This window comes from Battus philenor, unplaced genomic scaffold (assembly GCF_028537555.1).
Source record: "Battus philenor isolate CCGP_79_NKW_IND1 unplaced genomic scaffold, ilBatPhil1.0.hap1 SCAF_9, whole genome shotgun sequence".
NCBI classification, from domain to species: Eukaryota; Metazoa; Arthropoda; class Insecta; order Lepidoptera; family Papilionidae; genus Battus; species Battus philenor.
The window spans coordinates 7,225,762-7,248,760 of NW_027181759.1; the positions used below are offsets into that span (position 1 = coordinate 7,225,762).

The 22,999-nt window shown below is 31.8% G+C and overlaps 1 protein-coding gene across 1 annotated transcript; it reads left to right on the top strand.

The window, feature by feature from the left end:
* Positions 1-2,656: 2,656 nt before the first annotated feature.
* Positions 2,657-20,687, top strand: LOC137932115 (sodium-independent sulfate anion transporter-like). The gene is made up of 12 exons (XM_068775690.1): positions 2,657-2,903; positions 4,285-4,469; positions 7,520-7,715; positions 7,930-8,150; positions 9,668-9,845; positions 11,509-11,673; positions 14,822-14,983; positions 15,560-15,700; positions 17,926-18,071; positions 18,571-18,840; positions 19,546-19,690; positions 20,542-20,687. The coding sequence occupies exons 2-12, from the start codon at positions 4,293-4,295 to the stop codon at positions 20,598-20,600; spliced, it is 1,860 nt and encodes a 619-aa protein (XP_068631791.1). The 5' UTR covers positions 2,657-2,903; positions 4,285-4,292; the 3' UTR covers positions 20,601-20,687.
* The last annotated feature ends 2,312 nt before the right edge of the window (positions 20,688-22,999 follow it).

Sequence of the window (22,999 nt, forward strand, 5' to 3'; positions counted from 1 at the left end):
TCAGCCTTTTTCAAGTTCCATATTTCTGACCCGTAGATGAATATAGGTATAAAGTTAAGAAGTTGACCAATTCAGTTTTGATCTTTCTCGTGAGGTTACGGTCTCTCAATATTTATTGCAGACGCGACATAACATTGATTTATAAAGCAATACTATGTTCAAATAGCCGTCTTAAAAATATAGTAACCTCCCACCACGCCAGCCGTCGCATATATTACGGCAAGCATTCACCACCATATCAAATGTGCTCTTCATATAACAAAATTTTTCAAAATTAAGCAATCAAATCGATCAAATTTACATATATCTAAAAACGACAAAATTTACAAATACTAGATATTTGTTAATTTGACTAGATATTTTCAATTTTAAATATCTTCCCTAATTTTTTGTGTAGAACCTAGATTATATCACGATATTTCTACTTTTTTAATTAACTTTAACTGTGTAATTCTAACTATATGTAATGTTCCACGGTAGTGTCATGTGCATAGTATATTCATCTTTAGAAGGGCTAACATAAAATAGTTATATGTTTTTTTGGTTTACTTGTACTATACGTAATGCGAAAGAATAAATTTTATAAAACATATACATTTAAGTATAAAAAGATGTTGGACGACGTCTTAATCACATTTGGCAAAATATCAAAGCTATTTTATTAATCACATCACGGTGTTGAATTTTAAAGCTGCTATACAATGCGATTTACTTTTTATCGGACATAACTCCCCAAAAAGATATGGACTGGTGTTAAATCAGCTATCAGCTAATTATAGCTGCCCCAATTTCGAAAATTATTAAATTAGGAAATTTAGTTTGTAAGTAAGTTTGTAAATAAGATCATTATTTCGATGGCAGGATGACATTTGGCGACGTTCTATAGAAACCACCTCACAGTAGGGGCGTGGCATTCGCAATTCTTGATATGCAAGAATCTTATTGTAACACCTTTACGAATTCCGCTGCTACGGATCGTGACACCGCTACTGCTGCGACTTCTGCTACTACTTATGTTACTGCTACTGCAATTTCTACTACTATTGCTGCTACATTCAATACTACTATACAATAAACTAACAAAATTGCAAGTAAATAAAAGTGCACTTAAGATCTTCAAATGTTAAAGCATAGAGTTCTAAAAAGTTCAATATACTCTGTAAAATATAAGTAGAATATGTTATCATAATTTTTTTATACATGTTAATAGTTGCGATGCATATTAAGGAGTCATGCTGCGGTGCCTTTTTAGATGTCCAATAACTGGGTACAAATAATAAAATAGCAAATTCAGGATTGACGACAGCAAGTTCCGCGAATCGCTTACGCTTAATGATGTAGGTACCATAGCATCTAGTAATTTTACTACCATTAGCATCCAATACGCATTCAATACAAAATAGTTCTTTTTAGCACAGCAAATTATTTTTGACGCAAATACTCTATATACAGTTCTGACAACAGTAATTACAAACCATAAAAAAATTCTACACCTGTGTTATTTTCCTTATGGCAAAGTATACTTAATTTCACAAAAAAATATTTATCGCAATTTATTTAAAATATAAAATGTGATTGTAAATTTATTATAATTAAATGTTTACATACTTTTAACTGTTATATTATCAAGTTATTTATTCGACGAAATATCTAATTATATCAAATTAAAAATTAATTTAGGAAGGTGAAGGTGATGTGTGAGATCACTAAATTAAGAAAAAAATATATAATACTAAGACTTTGAAGGTCGAGTGTAAAAACAATATATAACGGCGCTCTTCTGGACTTGTTACCGAGTGGAAAAAATGATATGATTTTATTTTTCTTCTGCATTTGTCAATTTCTTTTGCATTAGGCATTGATAATATATTTTTTTAAATAAATTGATATTCTTTTACTTAAAGACCCTTTGGTTTCTGATAAACGTTGTTACGGCTAAACGATTACATATTATATAATAATAATTGGAAAGACGCTATAGCTTAAAAAGACACGCTAAAATTTGGCCTCAAATTATTTTCAATGATTAGAAGCCACCTTGCTCACATCTTACCTTAATGATATAAGGATAACATTAATAATAATATAAATATATATATATATATATATATATAACATAACATTTAACCTCCTTTCATCTAAGAGACTTTTAGAAGGATTTTTCCTTATCTATTTTCCGTAAATTATTTTATATCGTTTGTCGTTTGTATTTAATACGGCTTAGTATAAAAAGTTTAGTATAAATATGGACATACAAATAAACGAAAATAAAAATTATGTTTATATGTTATTTGTTTATAGTACTAATGTAATACATTATATTATCTGTATAGTCGTTAAAACTTATAATAACATAAATATTAATATTGTAATAAATTAACGCTAGGGAATAATCGAAGCAAGCTTCATAATCATCATCTTAGCCATAGAATATCTTCTGTTGGAAATAGGTTGCCTGCATACATATATAATGGGACTGGTTGTAAGCACAACCATAACGCAGGCAAATTAGTATTACGTATCAATTTTAATACGGCTATCGTGTTAAAATAAAATTACAAAAGATTGTAAAGGTCTATTAATGCTGATAAATAAAAAGTAAACGAAAGGATTTTATTTGTATTGTATGTTTAGAGTTCGTACAACCAATGATGCAACTAGAGCTGTGGTACTTATTGATGCGACAAGGCAGTCAGTGTAACGGCGTTGCCCAATGCGCAGTTTAATTTGCTATTTTTGCGCCGGCGCTTATACAGGTGTCGCGGAAATAGTTTTAATAAAACGCGTTTAAGTTTTTTACAAGTGGTATTATCTTCAGTGTTGCTATGTTAATAAAGTGCGTGAATACTATATTTTTTTCTTAATTAAAAAAAAACAATAATTTATTTGAAAAAAATTCAAATGTGAGTTTATAATCAGTTTCATTAATTTTAACGCTGTGCTGATATCGAAGATATATTTTATTTTAAATTTAGATATATTTAAAAATTCGAAATTTAAATACGTTGCATAATATATTTTTGGGTTTTGTGAGTTCCATCTCTATTCAGTTGAAATATGCATTTCTTTACATACTGGTTTATTATACTGCTTTTAGAAAGTGTTCGCACTTCTTCCGTACCACGTGCGATAATTTCATTCATGGCCTTTATTTTGTCTTAATAATTGTTAGTGTTTATTGTCCAACAGTGGACGTATATGGTGGTGGTGGCATAAATATAATATGCACATAACGACAATTTTTATATTGTCGATATATTCTAGGACTTTGTTACTGTTTCTATAATATTAACCTATTACAATGATTATAAATATTACAACAGTTTGCAACAACCAATAGTCCGGAGTAATTCATACCCACACTTTAAAGCATTTAGAAGACGGTTTTTCCCCGGTCGTAATTATAAAAAACTTAAAGTATAGGTGTTGACGTGTGTATGAAAAAAAAACGAAAAGAATAGATAGAAGTATTACGAAATAAAGTTTTCAAACCACGGAATTCTTTTGAATATTAGACTGGAAACCGTGCGAAGTGAGAAATAATAAACAAACAAAGTTTCTCTTGGCAAATATAAATACAATGTTTATTTTTATATGTAGAATGAGACAATTTATTAAAGAAGACATTGCACTCGATTAGTGCGATAAATATTGAACGTAACGTCTCAAGTGCAAGTAAGCAATGGCCACTGGATTCATATTTGAATATCATATTGTAAATACAAGAGGCGAAGCAAGAAATGGATCTTCTATTACATTATACGTGAATCTTTAACTTAGTACTTGAATTGCAACAACAGATGCTATATTTTGCGATATTATTGTATTTTTAAGGTAAAACTCTGATACAAATAAACAAGTCGAACCGGAAATTTTCAGAGTTATGTAGGTTGGAAGTTCGCCCCAATGTTAAACCAAGATACCTGTTTAGCACAACTGGACGTCATGTGGTGATTGATATGTACATAAAGTATTTCAAAGTATAATATAATTATTTTTGTTCAATTATAAAAACAAATAGTCAAATGAAAAAAAAAACTTTGTGATTTATGTTTAGTTATCGTTAATTTGCCTTGAATAACAGACGAACTGCCAAACAAAAACTAGAAAAACTTTTTACAAATTTTCATACCGACTCAAGGTTAGAAAAGACATAAAGAAGTAGTTTTTAACGAACAATGACGATAAGAAATTTATGAGGAAACTTTACTATGTTCAATATGGCGATTAAATACGTTTACGTAGCAGACATCGCTTAATTGTAATAGATAAGTGATTTTACAGACGGAGCAATGTTAAAGCTCGCCCATCCCCTGCGACTGGTCGGTCGGGTGTTCCCGATAGTGCGATGGTCTAGGAATTACGACCTGCGAACGGGAATCGGGGACCTAATAGCGGGGATAACTATTGCACTAACACTGATACCGCAATCTATAGCGTACGCTTCGCTGGCTGGCTTTGAACCGCAGGTAAGCAATTCAATTAAATTGTAAACGTAACACGCTGCTGCTGAGATTGCGTTATGCTAATTCGTTATTCCCATGGGTCATTATGAATACTTTAATTGTTTCTTGGTACCATAATATGGAGGAATACAACCCTTTATTTTATCTGACTAATCCTCGTTCCCATAATTCTTCGCCTTGCAAAGCGGCCTTGGTCATAGAGGTTGTTACATCTTACCGTCTTACAATGTATTTCACAGTTTTTATTTTTATTTCGTTCACTTGTTCAATCTTTCGGAAACCGAAGAATCCTGTGGATCTTTTACCATTCCCTCTATCCTGGACTTTGTCATCGTATCTACGTGAAACCTTTCAACAGCATCATCAGTATAGCCGTAGGATGTCCAATTCTGGACAAAAGCCTCTCTCACATATTTCCAATTGGAACGGTTCAAAGAAGTCTACATCCAGCGTCTTCCGATGAACTGAAAGAGATCGTCTAACCACCTTGAGGGTTGCCGACATACGCAGCGGGTGCCAGTCCATAGTCTCTGCTAGAGAACCATAAGACCCCAGAGGCTATCTGTTTAGCGCACCATGTGGCCTGCCCGCTGCCACTACTACTTGCCAATCCGCTGGGCTATGTCGCTCACTAAAGTTCATCTAAGCTTTACCTTTTCGTAAATCACATAGCTTTCTGATTATTTAGGATGTAGTTAAATTACTGGTATAATGTAAACATTAATTATAATTATACAAATCTTGTACACTCAAAATCATCAGAATGCTGTATTATTTATGAAAATCTATTAATTACAGATGCCAAAGTGTCACTACTGTATATATGTTACTATGTTGGAAAGATATTCATCTTAAGAGACACATGCTCACAATCTTTATTCTCTATGTTTAAAATTTCTATTACTTCATTGTTTTACATTTAAAAAACCACGAAATAGTAAATACAGTTACCAGTAATTTTTATTCTTAAAACTGATAACACTTTGGGCATAATAATTAAGTAAAGAACGTCCACGGCTGGACATAGGTATCTGATATTGATTCACAATAGGACCATTTAGAACATGGTTGAACAGACTTATTAAGACTAGAGGCCACACGGGCAAATCATGAACTGATAGCGGGCCCGGCTGCCAGAAGAAAAGGTAATTAAATTTTTTTGGTTTTATTCTGGAACAGAATTCAATATTTTTCTAATATACGAAAGTATTATTTTTGCTGTCGACGGGCCACCAGTATTCGACCGGCGGGCCGCATGCGGCCCGCGGGCTGCGGTCTGTGCATCCATGATTTAGAAGCAGTCTGCATCCATCGCCTTCCGATAAACTTATGTTCGTCTGTCCACATCGTGGGTGAACGCTGGATATCCTCATGCTTGATTCAATTAAAGAAAGAAATCATATCCCTCTACGACACTGAGCTTGTCTTTGAGTCTTGAAGTAAAAGACCACGTGTCTAGTTCGTAAGACATCGCCTGTAACGCACATCGGCCATAAACTTTCGTCTTAAGGCACTGAAGAATATTGGAAGTAAATGTTTTCTAGTTTCCCGAACGCCACCAGGCCGAATCGAATTTGACGATCGACCTTTTTCTCAAAGTTGAAAAGTTTAGACAAAGTGACACACTTTGTATGCGATAACTTCCTCCCTTTACTAGTAATGCACCAGTGGGAAATTTGAGTTTAATTAATTATAAGTTTAATTAATTAACACAGATTACAAATAAACAACTTTATTTTTAAACAGTGTTGATACATGTTTATAGTCCATAAATAACAATCATAAAAGATTACTGCGCTCTTGCAAAAGTTGAGTTATGTTAAATAAGTACTCATATTAAAACGTATTTCTATATTCAACCTAACACTGAAGCATTTGTTCTATGACTTATGAATAAGTAATGGTGTAGAATAAGAACGTCTTATCGTTTACCGTAAGCAATTATTTATGGATTATGTATCTTGTTCAATTCATTTCTGTTATACTTATTTTTATTTCACGACATTAAAACTTTTAAAATTATTTAATCGCAGTTGTAAAATTCTTGCTTAGAAATGAATTCTCTGAAACTAACAAATTACAAAGAATTATTTTTGATTTTTTGTAAAATAAAATAAAATAAGTCATTTAAGTATACGTTTATAAAGAGGTTAGTATTTACTAATTTAAAATCCTTTTACATATTGAAGTTATACATTATTATTTTTGCGCGTCTTTTATATTAATTCAATTTATATTCAAAATTTATGTGAATTAGTTTTACTCTGTCAATGGTTTCTATAGCACCTCGTGAATCATAATAAGTCCTTTTTAACATAAAATTCAGAATTATCACAATGTCTGCAGCGAATTAAAATTGCGGTTAAGGTTAGTGTTTGTAGAACATTAACTGAATTGATTATTACCTTAACATATCAATAATATGTAGTGAATTAGTACTCCAGGTGATATCAATTATGAATCGTATTTCAAAGTTTGAAAAAACAAATATGGATTATGTCACATTTCCGAGAACTTGAAATGTGCTTTGTGATATAAAAATGTATGTTAAAAAAGTCGTTACACCGTTATATTTAATAATATTACTATCCGCATAGAATCATTGACCATTGGTGTATAATAATTTGATGTAAAACCAAAATCAAATTGTAGTTCCCTATAATGTCATTCAACTTAAATCTACGAGGGTTTCAAATACGGCTTAGATTTCATAACAAACTCACACTAAATATCACTTCCGTCCAACTTTAATATTTTTTACATGTGTTTGTTTAATGTACTTCTTAAATTTGAGTGTACATTGTAATACTGTACATACTTAGTTGCCCATAAATGGGTTATTTATTTTTTCAGTTATTTTTTTCTTATATATAAAGTTCAATATATATGAATGTGTGTATACACACATACATATATATACATATTTATATATGTATATATATGTGTGTGTGTGTGTAGTTAGCGGCATAATTTAAAAAAAAATGTGCTTACGATTTAACAATTAATTGCATATAAAGACTGTTCAGATGAAAACGTTTCACTTTATTTTCCAGTATGGATTATACGCATCATTTGCGGGCGGCTTTGTGTATGCAATAATGGGCACATGTCCTCAAATAAACATTGGACCCACCGCGCTGCTGTCGCTCCTCACGTTTACATACACAAGCGGAACTAATCCCGACTTTGCAGTACTTTTGTGTTTTATAGGTGGCATTGTCACTTTAGCTGCCGGAATTGCGCAACTCGGTACGCCTGCATTTGATACTTAACCGTTTATTACTATGTTCAACGCTTATAGAATTTAAACATTCTTGACACTTCAGAAATATTGTATACTTTTAATTTCTGATATATTACATCAAATATTAGAGTAATTATTTTTTTAATAACAAACATTACATCAATACAATAAATATTTTCTTCGTTAACGCTATTTGCTAATTCTTGGTTGTAATTTCAGGATTTTTGGTAGACTTTGTATCTCTACCCGTAGTTTCGGGTTTCACATCCGCAGCCGCCATTACAATTGCATCGTCTCAGATAAAGAATCTTTTAGGTCTCAAATTTGACGCTGAAGGTTTCACAGCAACATGGGGAGGCGTATTTCGTCATATAACTGATACACGTATGCAAGACACCCTTCTAGGTCTCGCATGTTGCGTTGTGCTCATGGGAATGAAGGTAATTAACTTTGGAATATTATTAACTAAAACGTATTTAAAACGTGAGCAAATCTTTGAATAAATTGTAAGTTTAGTTCTTAATTAATTAAGATACAAATAAACCACTAATTGTAAACTTAAAAAAACTTCTTTGGTAGGAAGTTACTTCTTTGTACTCTCGGAAAATAAATACAAATGAAAATAAAATACTGTCGTTAGTAATAACTTTTTCCGTACAAAGAAATAAAAACACGTTTAACTATTGCTACAAAAGCATAAAACCTCTGTTTTTTTTTAATTTTCTGATCTCAAATCTAATTATCGTCATATCAGACGAATACATAAAACCTGTAGGCAGCAAATAGGCCATCGTGGCGATATTTGTAGGTGTTCTATACCTTGCAGCGGTCGCCCGTCGACTGGTATGATAATGATGATGATAAGATTTAAATACTAATCACGTGTTGACATTATATTATGTATTATTTAATTAAAGTACAGCTTTTTATTACAAATATTATATTTGTAATCATAGGTTCTTTCTGTCCAAACACGTTAAGGGTATGTTAATAAATCGTATTTTTATTATTACCTGGTATATTTAGACATGGTAATAAATATTTTTATAGTTTATACATAAATGCAATTTGTTGTAACAATGCGGAAAAATACAAAGTAATCACACTTATGAAAAGAATTGATTTCACGAACACATTCAATTCAGAATTATTTAACTCTAGTCGAGACGGATACAAGAGCAATTACTATTGTTGTAACAACTGTTAAAACTTGTACAGCCATTATTTCTCAATTACAATGTCGAGGCTGCGTCTAAACGCTTGGAATTTTAATAAGACTGACGCCTTCTATACACTTACAATTTCCGGGAATTGTTTGCTGAATGTAAACTTAACTAGGGAACGAAAACTAATTTATGCATGTTAAAAGTAAATGTCAAAGTTTTTTATTGTTTATGGGCCGTACAGATTAATAGTTTCTACGAAGAAATAAAAATATTTACCGAACTATTACAATAATATCTATTTGAATTATTTTTTCCCAAATCATAATAATCATTACACACATAGTTATTTAACCAGATATGTACTATAAACTAAAGTAGTCTGTACATCTACGATCACCGTCGATATTCTGTTTTTGTTATAGAACAAGTCGTTTCAGCCCATAGACGCCCACTGGCATACAATGATCACCGTACTTGACAGGCGAGTTGCCGATCGTAGTATTGCATTACGGTACGCAGAGAATGCCTCATTCTTTGAAAAATTGTTTATGAGCAATGGAATCCTTATATAATTAATACAAAATATGAGAATTATATAAGATTGTATTCAGGAAATCAAATCCGCGACCTGCAATCGCAAGCCTTCTACCGCTGTGCTACCATAAACAAAGTTCATAATAAAATTACTAAATAAACATTTATCACAGTTATATATGTAAACAAAAAACAAATAACTATTTTGTTTTCCATCTAGCAGAGTATGACCATTCTATAGGAATTTCCAATTACAGACAATGAAAGACATTCGCTTAAAAGAGCCACAAGATGACAAAGGTCGCCGCAGTGCTCGAGTAATTCAAAGGACTTTATGGTTTCTGGGCGTTTCAAGGAACGCCATCGTGGTAGTAATCGCATCCGTGTTGGCTTTCCTTATATATGAGAACAAAGATAATCCGTTAAGACTCACTGGTGAGTACAACGCTATCTTAATTTTTTTTTATTACAGAGCTGTCTACAATCCACGACACGGTACAAATAGATTTGTGTAATTAATGATATCGTTCTCCGGAACTAAATTTAATGAGCTATTGTTTTAAACGTGACGTTCTATTAAAGGCTTCCATCGCATAAATTTTATTAGAGGAACCGAAAAGTAATGTCTTTTCTGCCAACATATTTTACATAAAAACCGACTGATTTTTACAGCTCCGACATTTAAAATATATATACTATATGGCAAAAAGTAGTTGATAACGAAGTTGAGTATATTAATGATTAGAAATAAAAACTTGTTAAAAATGTAGTCGTGTGAATTTAACTTTAGAAAGCGTCATTTCTTTCCGTTTCCCAAATATAATATAATAACTGTTATTTGTACTTAAACATTTGACAAAATTCGCTTAAAAGCGAAACTGTGAGCATTCACGTACTAAACACCCGTGTCTTTGAAACCTAGATCAAATCATTCCCGTAAGAAAATGAGGATTATTTCGAACTAATACTTAACACTTGACACAAGTGATTTTCTATTTAATTTGATTTAAACGCTATATCTTGGGGTATTGTTTTCGATTCGACTAGACCTTGTACCATTCGCTCTAACCTGAAAATTTATTCTCTATTCCATTGTCTACCTTACTCATAACAAAATAAGTTATGAATATTTTTAGGCATCACAAAAGAAAATATGATTTTCGATCTACTTTGTAGTAAACAAAACATCGAAGTTTTAGAAATTTATCTATATTATTGTCCAAAACCAGCGAGTAGATTAACAAGCGGCAATGTTTCTGAATTTGCCGCTTGTGACGCTACAGTAATATGTGTGCCTCTAGAGAAACCGACTGCCGAGTGCAACTACTGTGGACATAATGTCTGCAAAAACTTTGTATTGCAGAACAAAACTGCAAATAGAGACAGACAGATAAAAATCAATTCTATCTCTGCCAGTCATCGGAAAAGTCGTCTGTTAGATTGAAAAAAGTTAAGCGTAAATAAGACAGTGTGCAAAATGTAAAAGTGTTAAGTTGTCTTACACACACTTGACAGACGTATAAAAATAATACACTTAAACAAGAAGGCTATGAGGTTATAGCCTATAATAATTAAAAGCATAATTCTCACATAGTGATCTATAAATGGTATACACGATAGACTTTTCTGCAATATAATTATATCGATATGTTGTTTTACTAATTCTATATATTAAATTAATTAAACAAATACGCGTTACTACCGGACTTTAGGACGAAATGTTCTCAAGTAGCGACCACGACCACCGGCTCTTCTACCGAGATGCTGCGGCGATAGGCACCCCACCAGACCGACAGACATAGTGCTGGTCGCGAGAGGTCGCTGAATGTAGGCAGTGCAAGACCGATAATCGTTGTGATCTTTATAGGGCCACTCCTCGCTGTAGGCGTCTATCAGCTGACCCGATAATGATGATGATAATAAAACAACAACTTATGAATAATATAAGGCGCTGTTAAACTAAATTATAGTACTTTTGAATTAAAAATTACCTTACTAAAGATTACTAATCATTAAGTCAATAATTAGCAATTCAAAATATTAAGATAGAAAAAAGGCGTTATTTTTTACCCTAATGTGATGTTACATACTTTTTCAGGTCCAATTACCCCTGGTCTTCCGACACCGCGGATTCCAGCTTTTCATACTTCTATCGGAAACACTACGATTACTGCAGGAGAAATGTTAGCGCACCTTGGTTCTGGTTTGATCGTGGTTCCTGCTGTTGGAATCATATCAAACATTGCGATTGTGAAAGCTTTCTGTAAGTAAATAATTAGTTGTTTGTTTTATTATCAAACCATACATCAACTTTATCGGATATTTTTATGTGCGGGAGGCCTGCAAATTATAATTTGTTTTAAAATTCGATTAGTTAAAAGTAAAATAGATAATGTTCTTAATTTAATTTTGACACCTTACAATCTTGCCAGCTTTATGATTAATGAAACTGCGTCGTCTAATTTATATGCATCGATTTTTTACTTTGAAAATATTTCGTTATTGTACGTGTTGTTCGAGTTACAGTTTTAAAATGATTGTCTACTCTTCTCATCTCTTATAAATAACTTCGTAGGTTGGAAAGGGTCAAACAATTAAACATTTTAACAGTCTCCCACGACTGTAGCCACGGGGATAATTGTGTTGTGGAAGCGTCGGTACAATTTTCATTAAAATATTATGAAATCATGCGTATTCTTCAAGCGAAATTACGATTCCTATGTAAATTGTGTTACGAGGTTTGTTTTGACTACGCCTCTGCGGAAGCAAACATATTATGTTCGTGCCGCGATATTAAAGTCTTCGAATAATGGAATCAAGTTAGAAATTGTAATAACAACGTTACACGCTTTATTGACGTATACACAATATTACCTAGGTTTATGCAAATTATATAGTAATCTCATTTGCCAATTCACATGTAAATTGGATACAATAAGACGGTGACGTATAAGCTGGCATGTTTTACATAACACATACTATAGAGGTTATTTTTATTGTAAGCCTATTTAATTTGGAAGGAAAGAGTTAATTATGATCCGATAGTAGTAACTAATCGAGTTCGTCCCTCTCGAACACCCTTGAATTGAAACACAATTATTCTACCAAAACCGCTGTACTGCGCCTTAGGTATGCACGCCATGAGACGGGGGGAGTATCGGCTGGTTTGTTCTTTCAGTCAGCAGTCAACGCACGCGGTGGCGGTGTCCTCCCTTATTTTCCGGAGCCCCTACCTCGACGCTTTCCTACTGCGCTGCGAGATACTGATATTTCGATAGGACTATAAACGCGATTTGTTCAGTTGTCAGTCTATGCCGAGTTCCCCTTTTGAAATATCCAACGCCCAGTCATATAGCATCGGCCTTTGTGACCTTAGAACTTGGTTTTCAGCCAATTGGGCCAGTTAAATTATGTTGGACCATTATATTGCAAAGGCTCTTGAGGGAACTCTCGAGTTTAACAAAATTTAATAAAGAACTCCGGACTAAGCTTCTTTATAAATTTGACTTAATTAACACGAAAAGAGTCAGGATTAGAGAAGATGGAAACGAACATATCGGAGACAAACGTGAAGATCAGAGTCAGAAACCCACCTCACCGTACCAAAAAATATTCCCAAACTATTTCTCATATTGATAAAAGATTGATGAACAAGAATAGAGATGAACTAAATGTTTGAGCCAAGTCGTGACGAAACAGTAACAAAGTGATAGTTATCTTATTTAGAGGAACTAGTTAACCAGACGTCCTAGTTAAACTAACGGCAGTAGCAAAGATAGGGGATAATTAATGGCTGTAAAAAGTCTTTACAAAGAGGCACAGTGAGATTAAAGATATTTAATAAACATTTATGTTTTGACGTAAACATACTTTGATTTGATTGAAGAGATTATTGTTGTTCTGTTATAATATGACAATAACTCAATAATTTATATTAGCGACTGTTTTTCCGACTAAAGTCTTTTTCGCCAATATAACATTAATATTAAATCAACACAAAGAAGTTTACCTTTAACAAAATAATTTATTCACTTTGCCTACATTTTATTCAATTAAGTACACAATTTTCTTACTACAATAAATTGATAAGTTTCGTTTAAAAATAGAGTATTACGACATTTATTCAACAACTGCCAGTCATTGCCAAAATTTACTGACATTGGAATGTATGTCGAGGAATTAAATGACTTCAAAATTTAATTTTAAAAAGTGTTACAATTGCCTTGGAATGTATAGGTCAATATATAGATGTACTGCGGAAGATTTGTATACAACATTAAAATATTTTTAATCATCAATTAATTGATTATGATTATTTATTACTGAGCAAATTCTGTCCAATTTTTTATATATTTAAACACATTAACGAATATGCAAATATCAATGGCATATTTGGGAAAACAAACTTTAAATAAAGAGTTTTTGTGGCATCATTTAATTATTTCGATATTCAAAGTTTTCAGAAGGACAGGCGCTTGACACAATTAATAACAATTAAGCAAATACCTATGATATAACTTTGGTGTAGTTTTTATTTTGCGTACCAAAATTGTATTGAATATGATTAAATAAATAAATAAACACACAGAAATTTACCAAAAAAAACTAAAAAACAATAGATATAAAAATGGGCAATAAAATATATATTTTTTGTTTGTATTATTATATTTGTATTTATATTAGGGGACCGGAAAGTAATGTCGCTTTCTTAAGCTAAATTCACACGTCCACATTTTAACAAGTTTTTACTTCTGATCAACCAATATATTCACCTTCGTTATCAACAACCGTTTGTCATCTAGTAAATAAATTTTCATTGCCGGAGCTATGAAAATTAACAGGTTTTTCTATAAAATATGTCGACAGAAACGACATTGCTTTTCGGTCCCCTTGATAAATAGCCCTCTAATTAATAAATAAGCTAAAGAAATGCTACCACTACAACATTGGCACTAAACATCGGCTGGGATTGTGATCGGAAAATTGTTTACGCACACGTAATGAGGCGTGTTTGACATTGTATCCGTTTCTTAATCAGATCTTGTCGCTTATACATGTTAACCCAGATTAAAAACGAGTATCGGGTATCTCATTTTGCAGACATAATTATAGTATTAACTAATTTTATCTGGACATATGATGCAACTTAAATGTAGCTATCAAGATGATATAAGACAGAAAATTATAAATGATTAGACAGAAAACATGCAGTAATATTATAATAAAGTTATTGTGAAAAGGTATGTATGTGAGATATATCAATCGTCGTTTCAAACAATAGACGCACTCTGCAAGGCATTGGCATATTTTTAATTTATAATACAAATATTATGTTTTTTGTTTTTTACCAAATAAATAAAAAACAGTACAATAATTGTAAGTTAATAATCAAATGATTCCATTTTTTTTAGCCAAAGGGAAAACATTAGACGCAACCCAAGAAATCGTAACGTTGGGAGTTTGCAACGTAATTAGCGCTTTCTTCCGCTCGTACCCAGTGAACGGTTCGTTCACTCGAAGCGCTGTAAGTGATGCATCGGGCGTGAAAACTCCTGCAGCTGGGTTTTACACGGGTAAGTTCCTGTGACTTCGCTTCCATCGCTTTAATCGTCGCTTGTAAAACTCCTATGATTGTTTAATGATGAAATGTTTTGTAAGCTATCGTGACTTAACTACGTGTATATATCAACTATACATTAAATTAATAATTACATTAATTATGTTTTGCAATAAAATAATTTTTTTTATTTATTTATCTATCAAGATAGCTTACAAAGAAAAACTGTTTAAAATCATGTCAGTCAATAAACGCCCACTGACAGATGATAGATGACAGATCGCCATGACGGGTCCTGATGGCCGCATCCAGCGAATTTCCTGCGATCTTGACTATCTCGTCGGTCCACCAAGGCTATACATGCCGTGTCCACTCGGGAACCCTACGGCCTCAACGGCCGTCAGTGTCACTTGCGATGAGCTCCAGCCCATTACCACTTCAGTCGACAAATATTTGAGCTACATAAGTCACCTTGGTTCATCTGCTGATCTTCTCATTTCTTATTGAATCTTGGAGCGAAGCCATATATTACTTACATATATTGTTGCATGCTTTTGCGGCTTTCTGAAAATTTTATGTTTATCTTTTGCAGGATTCATAGTGCTCCTGACGTTAGCCCTTTTAACGCCGTATTTTTTCTTCATTCCTAAAGCGGCTCTTTCTGCGGTAATTATCTGTGCCGTTCTACATATGGTGGACTTGGCTATTATCAAAAAGTTATGGGCAACGAGTAGTAAGTAATACACTAAAAAAAAACAGCTTACAAGGAAAAATTTATTTCAATTTAATATCTTTGCAAAATTATATAACGTTGATTTAATATTGTTTTTAATGCATTTCGAACTAAGTAAGAAACAAAAACAAAAGTAAAAAAATAAATAAACAAAATGTCTTACAGATTAATTTAACGTGTATTAACACAACAATAATTAACGGGGAATATTAAAAAAAAAAACTTTTTTCTTTTCGTCCTATTCATGACTTTTGCAGTAATGCAATTATATTTTCATTTTAATAATTAAGTTCATGATGTAGTATTTTAAATGCAAAATATATAGAGCTAAGGACTGATGTTCAAATTTGCTTCGTGTGGGAAAGTAAAGTATTATTTTTGCTATTTCCCTCGAAATTTTTCCATTTTCCACTGCATAGTAATAACCTCCATCATGTCTCAATGTAAATATGAAAACAAAAAGCCGAATAGAGCTGTTTTCGATTTTTAAGTTTCGCAATATATTGTTGATGCATATTTGTTTATAATATTTATAGTTTGTAATCTTCATTGATGTTTTTAGTCTTCATTGATGTTTTTCAAACGTAGAACTTAATATTTTGTTTTATTAAACCAGAAACAAATTTGGTTCAACATAAACAATAACATGGAATGTTAATTACACATGTGTGACTATCTCTATTAATACCATGAATGTTTTAAATTTTTTCGTGAGTATTTATAGCGAAAAGATCTGTTACTAAGCTTTAATTATCGATAATCGACGTAAAACTAAAAATTATGTCTAAAAGGGAAAATGATAAAATTCACGCGATCTCTTATTAAGTAAACAACCTGATTTCGAAGCAGACTCTCACAGTATCGATACAATAATTGTTTCAATATAATTTAATGAATCGCGACTGACTATAGATGTCAACATATCTGAATACTTAACTACGGGATCGAAATCGTTTTAAATTTTATGATATAAAACTGCTTTTGAATGTGTTCTGTTTTTACGTGTACAATCATTTTTAAAAAATCGTGGTTAGAAAACCGCATCGAAAATAGTTCGAGCTTATTTTGGTCAGGATTACACTGTTGCCCAAGCGGCACTTCCAGCTTCCACGATAGCGATACTCTAGGGTTACCAGGAGAGCCTTGGCTCGGACCTCTACTTACTACAGTTTTACCGAAATGGGAGGATATCATTTTAGAAAGCGTTGTCGCAGAGAGAAGTGACGAATGAAATTACAGCAACGCTTCTATCTAGAATGATTGACAGTCCGAATCGTTTTCAAGCGATACCTTGAAAAGAAATCCGGACCAAAAATGTCCTATATAAACATTATTTTCAATTCGATATTAAATACACACATCTGCAGGTTTTTTTAACATAATCGTAAAATTACCATCTACATCTCTAATTTTTTAATATTGTTTATTACGACAAAGGAATTTAATTTTCAAATCGATTTCACGCCGTGCACAGTGTACTCGATTAAAAAATAATCATACTAAATAAGCAATCATATACCTTATTCTGTGTACGTTAAAGTTGAGTTTATACGTAATATAACAAAAAACTGACCTAGATTGAAGCATAATCGGAAATAAACAGAATAAATAATGACAATATTATGCATATAATATTGACTGCTGAAGTTATTATCGTGGAGATAACTCCGTAAAATATGTGAAATTATTTTCTTCAACTATAATATTGTATATTGTATGTAGAAAATACTTTTGAATGAAAATTAATAAATCCTTTGAATTTGCATATACATGATGATTGGTTTTCGAAGTAAAAGCATTTAAAGGGTATGAATATATATATATGTCTTTGTTATATTTTAGCAAAAACTATTAATATATTTTCAATCAACCTGTATAAAGTGATCACTCTGAACATCTGAACTTCGAATTCCAATAAAAAATATCATTATTTTTTTCTATTGCAATGAGACACGCCAATAACTTCTAGCAGCACAAAGTCTGCAGGGACAAATAGTAAACAATAGTTAATTTTAATATGCAATTTTAAAAATTATTTTTACATGAAATCAACATTCACACCTTTCAAACTTTTACACATATATCCTATTTCTTTGTATAATATACAATCGAATTCGTTACTAATAATCGTTGTAATTCTTATTTTGTTTCGATGCAGTATTTCCCTTGCATCAAATTGGGTCATACTACAGTAACATTAGAATAATCAATACATTATTTTTCAGGATTGGACCTAATACCTCTTGTTGGTACTTTCGTTTGCGGTCTTGCGTTAGGCGTTGAAGTTGGATTGATTTGCGGTGTCGCTATTGACATACTATTACTTCTCTATTATCATTCTCGTCCACCTTTAGACGTGCATTTTATTGACGTACGTATAAATTTTTAAGTACTCGTATGTGTTTTAGATTTACTTTTTTAATAATTAATAAATTGCAATCGAACAATTCGTGCATTAATAAAATAAGTATTATGTGATTTTATTTTTAAAATATTTTATACTATTAACGTAGGAAGTTTCATCGTTATCATTTATACTGGACCTCCACGGCTAGATATAGACGTCCTCCATATGTTTTCAAAAGAACCGATTGAAAGCGACCTGCATCCAGACTCTTTCGATAACCTTAACAAGGTCTTCTGTTAATCTCATGACTGGATATCCTACGCTGCACTTGCCGGTCCGTGGTCTCCATTTCGGACCTTTAAGGACCCATCTTTTCAATTTAACCCGCTGGCTTGGCCAATAGTACCTTATTAATATTATTTATTTCAGAATAATCGCCTCACTTATCGATTTATTAGAAACTATGATTACTTACAAAAATTGCTTTCTTTTTTTGAAGAAATGAATAACGTTATATTGACAGGATGGAACATTAATGCCTCACTACGCAGTACGTCCAATTGGAGGTGTCCATTTCGCTGGAGCTGAAAGGCTCCGAGCAAGAATGGCTGCCCTAAAAAATTCCAAAAAGTTACAAAAACCTGCAACAGATGCAATATATATCACAACTGGTGACACTGAAACAAATATCGCCATGTCTAATGGTAACATAAATTTACCTGTGGTAAGATCGACTAAAATATTAGTCATACATTGCGACGCGTTAAGTAGATTGGATTACACGTTTATTCAGGTATGTATGTGTGTGGTTACTCAGATGTGTAAATGTTATGTAATGTTATTTGTTCTCTCATTGTGTCGGTATCTGTTAATTTATTTTGTAATTTTTACACTTCGTGTAATGATAGACAAAACGCCTTATTAGCATTCTCTACCAGCCAACCTAGAATAATACAAAGATAGGCTGGTCTGAGGCAAAATACAGAGTATACTGTATTCATTTATACATTATCAATACAATATCTATATTGATTTAAGGAACATAAATTACCCGTACACATGTACCAGTAATATGTGCGGGAATTATACGATCGTCAAATAATCTTTTACAGTTTTGTTCTTCTTGCAAATCTGACTTAGTTCTTTTTTTTCTGTTCAAAACGTTCTAATTTGGAATAAACTTCCACTCGGAACTAGAGTCAACAAACCGTAATATTTTTAAGAAAAAGTTTCAAGAACTATTGATATAAAAATCGACGATTATGTATTATTAATTACATATGTGCATGTGTAGATCAAATAATAAACAAAGTGAAGTTACGTCGATTGCAAGAAGAACAAAGTAGTATAATATTATTTGACGATCGTATAATTCTTATGGTTTGAGTCAAGTTATTGTAATTTTGAAATATCATTACCACTATTGAAGTAAATAGTACAAAGATTCGAAATATGAAATGTTTTTAAGTGATAAATAAGTATTTCTATTGTTTTATAGAGTATGAAGATGCTCGTAGGGGAATGGTCGAACGACGGTTGCGTGATATGGTGCGACGTGAAGCCCAATATCCAAGAACAGCTAAAAACTGTAATCGTTAATCCTGTATTCTGCAATTACGATCAATTAAGAACATTGCTATCAAGTAAGTATAAATGAGAATATTTAATATTTGCAAAATGTTAAAGTGATTAAATTTTTTTAAATGTTATTGCCCAAAATTAAATATTATAAAATACTGCTGGAAAAAAATTAAGGTTAAGTAATTTATTTATTTAAAAGTGAAATAATTCTGTATTTAGAATTTGGAATAAAAGTGCCTTCATTACTGATCTGGGGTAAATAAACATAAACCCAAAAAAATTGAAGACGCATAAAATTTTACGTATATTTTGTTCAACCAAAACACGAAAACACTTATTGAAGATTATAAAAATAAAGTCATCGTGAAAACAATACCAAGGCAAATATTAAACAATTTTTAAGAAAATTCAAAAGAAAAAAGGCATTAATGCATCACTGAAATTCTTAACTGAACTTTTTTAAATTTGAGTCATATTTTAAAAATCGAAAGGTCGAGAACGCGTCTTTAAATTAGAACAGTAATAAAAAATATATAAGTAATGTAGGTCAGATTATTCTAGGAAAATGACAGTGATGTTTAAATTTTCTGCTCTTAAAAATTGTAAATAAATTAATGTATTTATTTAATTTTTGTCAGTTCATTTTTTTCGTAAGTGTATTTGTTGCCTTACTTATATTACTTTTTCATTTTTATCCGGTAAAAACCGATAAAATTTCACAGAGGTTGTCGAGTATGCGTTCGAGCGTTGTTACTAATACTAAATAGGAAGTTTAGCAAGGCGTCTTAACCCCCAAGTCCAATCTGTGGCATTTGTAAATGCAAAGCAAACCGTGACATCCCGTAAAAAGAAATCCGTAGAGAAATCCGTAAAGAATTCCGAATTTATTAAATGTCTTTTAACATTGTTACAGATAATTCTACATCGGAAGTACATCAAATAAACAATTCTTTAAATGATACACAATTATGATATTGAATAATGTACATAAAATATACTAGAATAAATGTTTTAAGGAAGTTGATCAAATAGTAAACAAGACATTTTAAGTTTACTATGACGGCAAGCAGTAATATATATTTAGTTGTGTTTTACTAATTTACTGGCGAGGGAATATGACAAAATGTTTGATTAGCTCTTAATAAAATGTATAATTTTAACAACGGTTCATCCCTCGGTCATATTTCACGCGTTGTACAAATTTAAGATTTTAAAGTACATTAGTATTTATTTGTAAATAAATGCATGTTAAGTAAGTTGTGTTGCATTTAAATGTAAATAATAAAACATTTAAAAATATGTATCTTTTATTTTATTACTGACTACAAAGAATAACTAATAGACAAAGATTTTTTATGAAAATATTTCTTAATTGATTTAAGTTTATTGGCTGGAATTAAAACTTTAAAAATAAAATAGAAAAATCCGTAAATGTGATGACGCATTGACGTGAAATCCTTATGCAATTACTTCTTCTACATCCATACGCTATGTGCCTGATAAAGTTTTGAATTACTATAAATAAACTTTTATTATTACATTTTAGAATACATACCATTGAATTTTTATTCTTTTAACATGGGCAATATACAAATATCAATAAAATACCGCTTTCGGGTATCATAAATTTAATTTATTTTCAAAAATGTGTTAATCAAATTATTCTTTTGTGCCAATATCTCTTTTTCTTATTTTTTTAACTAAGATGCCCACTGTAAATCACAAGCCTCCTCCAAAGATCGCCACAATATCTTGCGCTGCCTGCATCTTGCGTGTTATCGCAATGTTAACTATGTCGTCGATCCACTTACTGGAGTATTGGTAGGCTACCCACGCCGCATTGGTTGCCACTCAGGAACCTTTCGGCTCCAACGGCCATCGATTGCACGAGCAATGTGCTTCGCCCACTGCCACTTTCGACGAGCAAGTGTTCTAGCTACGTCGTTCACCTTGGTTTTGATCTAGCAGAAAAACTCCGAGCACATTTCTCTTGTTCTGTTTGTTATTCAGATTTCATACACACTTGTATTTATATATCAAATTTACCGTCTAGTTTTAAAAAAACATTACAATAGAATTATTAATATGTATGTATTAGGGGGGGCGAAAAATAGTTGCGTATCCGTCGACATATTTTACAGCAAAATCGATTGATATTTACCGCTACAACATTGAAATTTTATATACTAGATAGCAAAAGGTTTTTGATAACGATGGCGAATAAATTGTTGGTTAGAAATAAAAACTTTTTAAAAATGTAATCGTGTGGGTTTAACTAAAGAAAGCGACATTCATAAGATGTACAAGTATTTTAACCATCGTCCGAATGTTAGAACTTTAACTGTTAGAAGACGTGATGGAATTGGCTGAAACGAACCGTACAAAGTACGTGTAGAAAAAGTTTCGAGACTGTTAGTAACTTCTAAATTCACTTTTGTATAATGACCATCGAATTGCTTGTGGTATTTTCTTAAATTAAAATGTTGGTTATGCTTCAACTGAAGCAAAAATATAAATGTTAAAAAAAAGGATAAAAACATAAATTTATGATTGTTCTTGTGGGACACGCATGTACGTCGTATTTATATGATTCTCATATATCATGAGTTGATACATTGGACGATGTCGAGAAGTTCAGTCCCTAAAGGATTTCCGATCTCGGATTACAAATCCCGCAGACTGCGGTCGATCGAAAAAGTTTTTTTGCGATCAAAACTTAAAAACTTCCAAATGAACCCGAATTATTTTACTAAATAATCCTCACAATATTACTTTGTACAAGTGTTAAGTATGCAAAACGAATTAAATCATATTTTTAATTTCCAGATAACAAGAAAATTCCTTTAATCGGTTTTGTTACACAATTTTTTTCTTACTCAAAACAATCTATCGTTCAGATTTAGAATTCTCTAGAAATAATTATGTAGCTAAAGAACCGTATCATTCATAATTTCTGTTAGCGAGAGCAGATTCGCATTACAAGAGCTACAATTCTATTACAAAATCCTTGAAAGAAACATTTATTAGAACACTTAGACTTTGTACAGTCAGAAATCCTGATGCATTCCAAAAGAAAAAAATATATAATTAACATATTTCACAGTGATCACTGTATTTATTGACTTAAAGTAAATATGACCGATGCAGCTATTAACCAAAAATATTATTTTGTAGCGCGTAAACTATCAAACAGCAAAAGTTTACTGTCAAATGCACGAAGTTCATAGCTAACTGTGAAACGCGCAAAGTTCTTAACGAACTGTCAAACGCGCGAATATCATAGTGAACTGTCAAATGTACAAAGTTTCTTTTTTCATTATATTTATAAAATTGTCGCGCTTTCGCTAATTTTTTTTATAACGCCCTTACGT

Excerpts from the sequence above, each read along its gene's own strand:
- LOC137932115 (XM_068775690.1), top strand. The coding sequence starts at position 4,293 with ATGTTAAAGCTCGCCCATCCCCTGCGACTGGTCGGTCGGGTGTTCCCG. Across the intron at positions 4,470-7,519 it reads TGGCTGGCTTTGAACCGCAG|TATGGATTATACGCATCATT; the intron begins GTAAGCAATTCA and ends TTTATTTTCCAG. Across the intron at positions 11,674-14,821 it reads TGCGATTGTGAAAGCTTTCT|CCAAAGGGAAAACATTAGAC; the intron begins GTAAGTAAATAA and ends CATTTTTTTTAG.